The sequence below is a fragment of the Peromyscus leucopus genome, chromosome X (assembly GCF_004664715.2).
Source record: "Peromyscus leucopus breed LL Stock chromosome X, UCI_PerLeu_2.1, whole genome shotgun sequence".
Lineage (NCBI taxonomy): Eukaryota > Metazoa > Chordata > Mammalia > Rodentia > Cricetidae > Peromyscus > Peromyscus leucopus.
Genome location: NC_051083.1, coordinates 19,821,409 through 19,832,492, shown reverse-complemented (window position 1 = coordinate 19,832,492; position 11,084 = coordinate 19,821,409). Strand labels below are relative to the sequence as shown.

Below are 11,084 nucleotides of genomic sequence, written 5' to 3'. Positions count from 1 at the left end.
ACATCCATTGAAGTCTGAAGTCTGTTCAGCAATTTCAGCATCCAGTCCCCGGCATCAACATATCTGGAGGCCAAACATCAGACCAGGCTCAGTATAGAGCAATGGACAGAAATGCTGAGGGCCACCATCAAGAACACAAGCAAATCTATAAACCCATGAGGATGCCCTTTCCGAGGTCAGTACCAACACCTCACCACCCCCACATGCACAGCACTCAGTTCCCCATGTGTCGTCCTGTGTTGCATGTGCTCTGTGGCACACGGCTTACCACGGGACCTCACTAGAAATTGGGACAGTCGCACGTAAAGGTGAGAGTCTGTAGGTGGCTTACTTAGGGTTTTCTTGATGTGAAGAGACACCATGACCATGGCCACCCTTACAAAGGAAAACCGTTAACTCTGGCTGGCTTACATTTCAGAGGTTTGGTCCATTATCATCATGGTGGGAAGCATGGCAGCATGCAGGCAGACATGGTGCTGGAGAGGTAGCAGAGAGTTCTATATCTGGATCCACAGGCAGCAGGAAGAGACAGTGAGTGAGCCACTAGGCCTGGTTGGAGCTTCTGAGACCTCAAAGCCCAACTACCAGTGACACACTTCCTTCAACAAGGCCACACCTACTGCAACAAGGCCACACCTCCAATAATGCCACCCCTTGTGAGTCTCTGGGGGCCATTTTCCTTCAGACTACCACAGTAGGCATAGCACCCATTCACTGGACATACTCATGACTGTTTCCATTGGAAGGACAAGGAAGTCATTAGGAATGGAGACTGAGCTGGGCGTGGTAGGTCTCACCTTTAACCCCAGCATGCAAGATCCAGAGGCAGAGAGATCTCTGTGAATTTTCTTCCTCACTGTGATATTTATAGAGTTCTGGGACAGCTACAGCTACACAGTGTTGCTCAAAACAAAAACAAAACATAATGGAGATGAAGGCAGAATGCCTGCTTCTCCTATCTCATCCCACTACCTTTCATGTCCTCTAATCTTGTTCCAACCTCTTTTCTGGCAGAGCTGGATATTCACACTGGGTCTCATGTAAACTCTGGTGGTACCCACATGCAGTGTGTTTCTGTAAGGTTGAGTAGATCAGACATATGAACGCGGTGGGATTTGGCCCATGGTACTAGACAGGCAGGATGAAACATTGCACCTTAGGGGCATTCATCATGTGTTCGACCCTTTCCTTGAGAGGCACCTGCACAGGGTCTGTCCATCCCAGACTTGACTTCCACCTGAGTCAGGGCGATAGAGCAATGGCAGCTCATTTCTTATATTTTCTTTTTTCCCCTTGATTTTGGGGACAAACATGAACGGGAATTGGTATCCTCAAACTCCATGGTGGGATTCTTCTTGGAATCTGTTGTTCACGCTTTAGAAGTCAAGTCTCAGTCAGGGCACATGTGTTAGCGATTTTACTTGGCATACAGCTCTGCAAACTTCACCAACATGCACCTCACCATGATGAACAACTTATTTCATCATTGTGAAAACAATATGACCATTTTTGGTCCCACACACAGTGGGGTCATGCAGTTTACATGTATACATATAGTCAAGCTCATTTACCTCAGAATTATACCCTGTGAGTGAATATATGGTGTGGAACGTATGACACTTTCCTCTATTCTGTGTCCTAACAGAGAGACTGAGAGAAAGGGAGAGATGGCGGGGGAAGGTGAGGGAGAGGTTCTTCTGTAATCTTGAGAATTCCTTTGTGCACCCGTGAGACCATGGATTCTGAGCTTGTTCCATTGCAGCCCCTTTGTGAAAGCACCCGCCCATGCAGCACAACGGGGCGGGCGGCACAGAGAGCAGAGCATCTGTGGCCCTGGGACCAGGGCTGCACAGGTGTTCCCAGACCCGCTCCGGGTTGCCAGCGGAGGAAAGGAGCTGCCCCATCTGGACGCTCTCACTGCTAATCCACTGGGCCCTGTAGCTAGTGCTCGAGTCCCTGTTCTTGTCCTCTCTGACTTTGCTTCTCACAAACAGGCTCAGAGCACCTTCAGGAAACTCCTAATGTTGAGAAGGCTCTGAAATACTGAGCATGCTCTCCCACACTCTTGCTTCAGGTCTGGGTCCTGCAGAATGAGGCTGGTCACGTGGCAGTCTCCATGAGCCCTGGCTCTCTCTCCTGGTAACCTAGGCAACCACCCGCAATCCATCCTTTCAGAAAAATCTCTTTTGCTCCCAGGTTATTGATTTCCTCTGGCACAGAGGTGTCGGGATGAAATTACCAACCCACACCTCTGCCACCGCCTCCTTCCAGAGTCCTCACAGGGCCTCACACTGAGTCACGACATTTAAGGAACACGTATCTCCAACCTTTCATGAGAGAAAATCAGAATGGGGCACTGGGGAATGTCTGTCCATTTCAAAAGGGCTGGGAGGGGTTGGCACGACACAGTCATAGAGGTAAATCATGTTGCACGATGAAAGGTATTCCAATGGCATCACCATGACAACTCCAATCAAGGCATAATTAGAGTCTCTCTTGTAGCACCAGCTTTTGAAATGTGCTTGAGGTTTTGAGAGCGGCAGAAACACACCTAAGGCACTGGAAAGTGCTCGGGAAGATGCTGCCTGCTGTGAGTGAGTGTGAGGAACACCTCCTGGTCTTCTCATCCAAGAAACACCCCACCAAAGACTGTGAGGCAGGAAGTGGGAGCACACTGTGCCTGGGGGCTTTATGAGTCAGGAAAGAGCTGGTGTTGTTTGAAGGTAGATTGCAATTGATTCAAAGTGTTCAGCTCAGGGCTGGGGAGCCAGGTAGCTTTTAAAGTGTCTGGCTCATAGGCAAGAGGCCCTGAGGTTGGATCCCCAAGCACTCAGTCAAAACCCAGGCCTAGCAGGAACACCCCTAATCCTAGGGCTGCTAGGCAGATAGAAGAGGATCCCTGGGACTCACTGTCTACCTGATCAAGCCTCACTGGTGACATCCAGGATCTTGGGAGAGATCTGTCTCAGAACACATGATGGAGAGGAATAGAGCAGCACACGCAGAGTCAACCTCAGACCGCCAGCCACACAGGCATGAGGGCCCACACTTGCACACTCCTGCAGGCACTCAATCATACAGCACACATATGTAATTGTACAGCTCAACCCCTGGAGCGGGACAAAGAAATGAAATGAAAGGAGGTAAAGATGATGAGTCAGGAGTCATGGTCAAGGAAGAGCGTCAATGGGACTCAAACAACCGAGGACAAAGTAAGGAGACTACCTCTTCCGAACAGAAGACCACCCCGCAGGGGAAGCAGGGAGCATGCGTGAGGGCTCCAGTGACCACTAAGATGCCCGGGGTGGAGTTCTTGGCCAATCCCTCAGTGTTGTCATCCATAGAAGGCATGGAGTTTTCCGGGGGGGGGGGGGCAGTGGAGCTGGCAGCTGAGCCTGGATCGTCCTGCCCAAAGTTCCTGCATCCACCATGCCAACAGAGTCACAGCGGATCCTGTTGTTGGTTGAGGTGGCTCACTTGACTATCCAGGGACGTGGACCTTAGGCCACATGGTTCAGTGACCTCCTCCTACTCTGTCATCTCTCTCTGAAACTTTACCAATATGTATTCTGACGAGGGGCCACGTGGTCTTACTGCATGAAGAGGCACCATCAGGAAGACTGTCAGGCAGGTGAAGAATCGGGCAGGGGAAGATGTGACAGGAAGAAACCACCTACTACAAGAGATCCACTGTTGAAAAGGACAAAAGTAAACATTGCCGTATCAAGGAGGGAAAATCGTAAAGTAACACAGAAAACTTAATTGTACTGGAAATTTAACTCCTCACATTATCAGTAGTGTGGCTTAGACCATGTGTTACAAAACTCACAATGTGTTGAACAAACAAGTTGCCTCCTGGATTAGGGTGGAGACCACTACACAGTTTCCTCACCTTCCCAAATCCCTGACAAAACGACATAATTATATTCCAGTCCACATTAACAACAGGAGGCAGTTGGTCACAGAAGAGAACATGTTTTCACATTTGGAACAGTGCATTTCATGGTGTCTGGTACAAGCACAGGACACTACAGACTTGAAAAGAGCAAATCATTCCAATGTTGGGGGAGGTAAAACCCACTTGTAGGCCCTGACACCACTGATGAGACAGAGGTCCAGGTGCCCTGTCCAGTGACTACAGGTCAGGGGGCACGTGAGAAGTCAGGGCTACAGAGAGCACAGTGAGGAACACGTCTCACAGGCTCCCCTTGTAGTCCAGTAGACAAGGTTTATCCTGACAGGATGCCATCACACACAGAGCTATCAAGGCACCCGTAATGGCTGGCAGGGATGTGTTTCCGAGCCTCCACCAGCTCCCTCTAGCATTGAGAAGTTATGGACTGAGCACTGCACACTGGTTGCTAAGCAGCCACCTGGAGCAATGGCCAACTCCCTCACTTGAATAAGGCACCAGCCCCCCCACACCTGTGTGGCATGTAGGCAGGTCACAGGCTGGTCCTCTTGTCAATTCAACGAGGGGTGCATTCTGCCCTCCCATCTCCTCTCTTGAATCATCAGAGTCTTTTAGCAGCTAAGAGATGCAGAACACACACAGATCCCCAACACTACCACTAACAAACCTATGGAATACTTTCCACTGCTGGCCCTTGACCTGTAAGAACAAACTTAAGGGCAAATGGACCTCCCAAGCTTCCTCTCTATAATACCTGTATACCCAGGCCACGGTTATTTATACTGTCATTACTGGAAAACACGGGACTCGTGAAGACAGTCCTTATGACATTCGCCATGTATCACCAGTTTCTGGTGATAATGCTATGTACACCAATGCCTGGCACTATAATGATGCCACCCAATCCTTCCTTCAGTACAGTCCTTGCCCATTCCCCAGACTGTCCATGCTGACCCCAGCATGCACACTTGACCTTCGTGTCTCTTTGTCTCCTCGTCTACATGAGACTACGTCTCTCCTGACCTGGCTGCATGTCTTTAAATGATTTCATTGAGCAGATGAAGAGGCAGGGGGTTGATTGTAATGCAGTTATGAATACCAAGTCAGCCTCTGCTATGGCAATAATTGAGTGAACAACAGGGAATTCCTGCAGAGATCCAGAATTTGGTATGGCTAAGGAGGGACTCTTCCCTTGTTCCGTGTAGGTTCAAACCCTGGGTATTTTACCCAATACAGTGCATTCGGTAGCTAGCTGCTTTAAACTTCATTCCCTTGCTTCAACTTCTAGAAGCTGCAAGTTGATCTGCCTCTGCTATCCAGAACATGCATCCCATCATATCTGTAAGCCCTTTTCTGGGGCACTCAATAAACTGAGATCAAGAAGGCATATAGAAGACATATACATGTCTTATATATACATCATATATACATATATACATATACACACAGAGACGATGTTGGTTCTTTTTAAAAGGAAGATGGGGGGCATTGAGTTCCCAGAAAAATGAGTGAAAACTCTGTGTGTGAATCACAACATGGCGGTTCAGGGATCCCTGGTCCCCAGTTTTCTTTTGTATCGGCTAACACACACCACCATACCCACAAAGGCACGCTTCAAGACATAAGCAGGGAAGTTGAAGCCTTTCCTAGGACAACTCCCATCATAGCACAGTGTTGGGGCTCATCCAAAGGCAGCTGACTGCCTTGATCCAATAGGGTCTGGGCCCCTGAGCTGGCTGTGCCGCACTGTCTGAATCCGTTTTCACCTCCGTCCTCTGGGAGCCAGCTCCGCAGCCTTCTTCCATCCTCTACTTGAGCATCCTCTGGAACATCCTCATGCTTTCCTGCTGCCTCTCCAGCTGGAGCATCTGCTCTGGGTCCTGCTGCTCCCCAGGCCCTTCAGGCAGGGGGCTCACTCTGTTGGCTCCCAGGCTGAGGGTGAGGCCACTGAGGCCCTGTACCAGCGTTTCCCAGGAGGGGGGGTTGGGAGCCTTGTTCCTGTCTCCGCTCATCCCAGCAATGTTCGGCACGTGGCCCTGGCACCGGAGCTGATTCTGAGCTCTGTCACCTGAGGGAGAGCCTCTGAGATCCCTTTCAAGCAGGTAAGGTGCCATGTGATCGCGGTGCCAGCGTCTCGAGTGTCTCAGGAAGACTTTCTTCCTCTGAGGAAAGCCCTGCTTTTCCCAGTACTGCTGCCACAGGGCCTTCTTCTCTCGGGTCTGGTGCTGGAGCAGTCCCTCGGACAAAGGAGCAGAGGCAACAGAGGCAGGGCTGCGGCAGAGGCTCAGGCCACTGAGGCCCAGGCTTAGCTTTTCTGAGGAGGAAGGCTGAGAGCCTGCTGAGGCCTCTTGGGAGCTTGTCACAGTGGCCATGCGGGAGGCATGGAAATCGACATTGGATCCCATTTCTGCAGCGGATCCATGGGCTCTAGTCTGAGGCGGAGGCCACCCTGAGCCCTGGTTCCAGGAGGAAAAGTGAAGGCGGAGACTTGTGGAATAACTAGGCGATAGCCAGGAGGAATGGGCGCAGCCGGGAAAATCCAGACTGTAACAAGAGGTGAGAAGAGAAGAAAGAAAGCCCATGATTATTCACCTCACTTTGTCCCTCATCTTCAACATAGGGCCACCTCCCAGGCTTCTTCCGAGGGCTACACAAGATGACACATGTCCAGAGAGCTTAGCACAGGTCATGGTTCATCAACAGCATTCCGGGATGGCAGCTGGTACTCTTTCTCATGCCTGGCAGCTCATGAGGAAGGGATCATATGGTGAACCACATCGATTCTTGCCTCACTCCTCGCCCCTTTCTCAAAGGCAACTCAACCGCAATGAATGGACAACGATCGCCATTCTTCACAGATGTGTCTACATGAATCCATAGGGCTGATTTTTTTATGAGCTTACAAGGATTTGAGACCTAGTACCTCACCCATCTCTGATTTTCACCCCACTGATCATTGGCTTGCCATGCTCTCCTAGAACCTGCTTGGTTGCCTGTGGGAACACTTCCATGGCATGTACTGAGATCATAGCCAAATTTCCCTCCTTGTGATGAGAATGATAGAATCTTGGCAAGGGCCTTTCATTGACTCTGAGGTGGCTCTTTCCTGTGTAGCAACTTGTGACCTTAGACAAAAGCCTAAAAGTAAACGTTACCTAAAAGTGAAACTTACCATTAAGTTTCAGCCACAGATGTCCTGACGTAGCGCTCAGAGCCACCTACTGCTCAACTGCTTGAATATGGTCTTGCCTCTGGCTCCTGTATTCCTACACCTACGCATCAGCTGACCTGTGACGACCATAGCCAAACTCCATTCTTGCACTCTGCAGGGCCAGGGTTTTTGTCCTTTCACTTGGGCATGCAAACTGCTTCCTCAAACCATGTCTGACAGCTGCAAACTGTTGCGTTACACAGAAGAGTCTGCTCACCCAGGGGAAAAGCAAGGCCCGTGACAGGCAGGAAGTAAAACCAAAGGGGCATTGAACGACCTGGGTAAAGGTGCCATCAGTGAAAGAGGGCAAAGTTTGCTTCGTGGCTCCTAGATTCGGACATGGGAGTCACACCTCTGCCTGCAGATAGCAGCAAGGTAGAGTTGGCCATGCTCTGTCCCAAGTGACTGCGTGTTCTGCACACTTCAGGAAAGACAGAGAACTGTGGAAGCTGAGGAAGGCAGCCTTCAGGAAGGCTCCCTATGCTAAGGCATGGGGGATAACTGAAGAAAGACATTCTGAGTATTTGTTCACCTGTGTATGTGTGGCGGGGGGGGGGGTGATCAAGTTAAGCTTGCTACTGCATGGAGGGGAAGAAACTGCTCCAGGAAGGAGATACTGAATAATGTCACTGGGCAGTGACATCATCTCTTTACAACATTGCACTAGCAGGAAAGAAGATCCTTCTGATCTCATACTTACAGTGACTCCTGAGAGATGCCTACATAGGAAATAATTTCATAAAACTTATGGACACTTTACTGGAATTTTATTTATTTGTGTGTGTTTTCTTTTGTCTGTACTTGGTATTGAACCTAGGGCCTGATATAGAGTAGGCATAAGCTACCACTGGACTATATTTACAGCCTTCTGTTTTGAAATTTTCTTTTCACACAAAGTCTCACATTCTCTACAGAGGCTATGCTTAAACTCAGTCTGTAGCTCTGCCTTAGAGCCTGTCATCCTCCTGCCTCAGCCTCCCAGCTATCTGGGATTACAGGCATCCACCAGCAGGCTTGTATATTCGTTTCTATTTGAAGACAAGTCCTTGGACAACTTTCCTTTTCCAGGAGAAGAAATGACCAGTACTGTTTCTCTCCAGAGGGCCATCAATTATCGGCTCTTCCTTTTTAGCTACATTTACCCTGTATGTGCTATGGTGTTTTGAAAATTGACAACTAAATTTAATTGCTCAACAGGAAATCTCAGCATATAAAAATACAGTGGTCAAAAGTGTGGCAAAGACCAGTTAATCAGGATTGTAACCGTATTGGACCTCTCACAAAGGTCAAGAAGGTGTGCCATGTTCATGCACGTGGTCCCTATCAAACTCTCTTACTTTAAAGAAACACACACACACACACACACACACACACACACACACACACACACACACACGGAAACTCAGAATGAGGGGTCCACTTTCTGACGAATTCTGGATCTCCCCCCACCCTTGTCTTGGTTCATAACTTTAACCATTTCTTCTTTTTAGAAACCATCCTAGCCAAAATTAACCACAACTGCTTCCAAGCATTACAGGACAACAGTTGTGAATTAGAGTCAGCTCTGAAATCTGCCTCAATTGGTGGGGATACAAATGACCTTATTACACAGACCTCAGATGACATGGGAAAAATGATAATGTAGAGAATGGCACAAGATTTCAGAAAATCCTGCAAGTTAGGGTTTGATGGAGAGCTCAAAGTGACCTTTGTTTCAGTCTGTTCTGTGTTGTGGTCAAGTAGACAGAAAAGGATTCCCCAGAGGAAATGACCTAATGATCACGTTAATCTGCAGCAGGGACCATGTGAGAGTAGGTAGAAAGGACAGAATGAAGACTGTAATATCATGCAGGTGACTGTCATGTCTCCCAAGTAAAAAATCACAAAGTGAAACCAGTGCCATCTGCCAGTGGCCCAACCGAGGAACTTCACAATAATGCTGGTGATAAGACATCCAGGAAGGAATACATGAGAAACTCCTCTGCTCATTAGGACTTGTCCAAGCATCATTCAATGGGTACAAACAAGGCCACCATAAAGTTTGTCCCTCAAATTCCTTCTTGCATAACTTGAGTCAAGATATCCCTCTTGTCTGTGACCATGAATAGACAAGCCCACCCCGACTAAAGACATTTAATTCCTCCATGCATCTAATAGTAGTTGTGTATGAAGAACCACCAGAGGATGTGGGTTTCAGGTCAAAGTTCTTGATTTGGAGATGGAGGGAGTAAAGTCAGGGAGAGAGGAAGGAAGGGAGAGCTAGAGAGAGTGAAGGTCAGAGATGGAGGGAGACAGTGTGTGTGAGAGAGAGGCAGGTGGGGCAGACAGAGAAGTAGAGAGCAGAAGAGAGGAAGGAGAGACTGTTCTCACTCTCTGGTCCACTGTACACATCATGGATGGCATCACTAGGCTTAAATACTGTCTAGTTGCACAATGCAATGAGAGGGCATCTCCTGCTGAAGCGTGTAGAATCACCCGGCCTTGCCTACAACAGCCTACCTACATTAGAGGAGAGGGAGCTTGTACTAGGTTGAAAAGACCTGGTTTTCAACTCTGGTGTTCTTTCTCTGCAGTTATGTGCCTCAAGCTGCTCATGGACTCCTGCCACTTTCTTCAGGATCTGATTCCATGGGTGGACAACTTCTGTCAAGTTTCCCTCCCTGCCTCTGACTTCTAAAGCTCACCCTACTTCTGTCTCAAGGGGTGTTGGGAGGAACTCACTGGAGTACAGCCCATAATAGGTTGTTCCTAGAGGCCAGTTAGGTCCTTACTCCCTAAAAACAAGCCTCGTATCACCCCTGGTGACATCTTCTTTCCTTGTTCCAGCTACTTGATTTTTCAGTGGAAAAGGATCCCTTCTCTTGCCTGCTGGTTACTTACAAAATAATTGTACTTTACCTGAGGGACCGTTGTGGAGGATGAGGTTACACCATTCCAATAAGGACTTGGGATCTGTTAGGTCCTAGGCTCGTGATAACCAGTTAAATAACTTGCAAAAGACAGTAAGGTGTTGACACAGGACAAGAGATGAAGCAGGCAGATTTCCAGGACTTTGAGTCCAGCTGGAGGTAAATAGTCATTCCAGTTCCAGCTTGGTCACATGGTCAGAGCCCGACTTCAAAAACAAACACAAATAAACGTTTTAGAAAGATCAGATATGATGGCACAAACAGTGAATCCTAGCACACTGGAAGCAGAGGCAGGCTGTCCACCTCTGTTCCATGACAGCATGGTTGACATGGAGAGTTCCAGGCTAACCCTGGTGAAATATGAGATGAGAAGAGGAAGAGAGAAGAAAGGGAGAGAGGGAGAGAGGGATAGACAGAGAGAGAAAACTTGCTTTCAAGAGGGCAGAGGACCACTTTCTGGAGTCCATTCTCTCCACATCACGTGGCTATGAGGCATTGCACTCAGGGTGTCAGGCTAGGTTAAAAGCACCTTTATCCCCCAAGAGATCTGCGCTGCATGACTGTTACAGCTGCCTACTCATGGAGAGCAGCCTGCTGTAGACTTCACCCTGCAGTATTCTCCTTAGGTGGTCTGGAACTGTGCTGCACGTATGCAGTTTCAGATTTCAGATTCCTTCTCCTCTTTAGTATTGGATTGTTTGCTTTACTCTTACAGAGGAAATGTTAACCAAGTATTTGTTAACTGTTGCCTGCCAAAAACACTAGGGTCTTCTCCTGAAGACCTGCTTCTCCAACTTTGGAAACAGGAGCCATTAAAAAAATGTCCTTTGCTTGGTCTCTGTTGGGGGACCCCTGGCAGTGGGATCAGAATGAATCCCTGGTGCATAGGGTGGCTTTTTGGAGCCCATTCCCTATGGTGGGACAACTTTAGAGCCTTGAGGCAGGGGAAAGGGCTTGGACCTTCCTCAACTTACTGTACCAGGCTCTGCTGACTCCCCATGGGGGAGGCCTTACCTTTTCAGAGGAAGGAATGGGGGTGGGTTAGGGGGAA

The 11,084-nt window shown here is 48.7% G+C and overlaps 1 protein-coding gene across 1 annotated transcript; it reads right to left on the bottom strand.

Moving 5' to 3' along the window:
• Positions 1-5,547: 5,547 nt before the first annotated feature.
• On the bottom strand, positions 5,548-6,335 carry LOC114702857 (protein FAM156A/FAM156B-like). The gene is given in 2 exon segments (XM_028883431.2): positions 5,548-6,287; positions 6,290-6,335. Coding segments are annotated over 2 exon segments (612 nt in total). The 3' UTR covers positions 5,548-5,721.
• Positions 6,336-11,084: the final 4,749 nt, after the last annotated feature.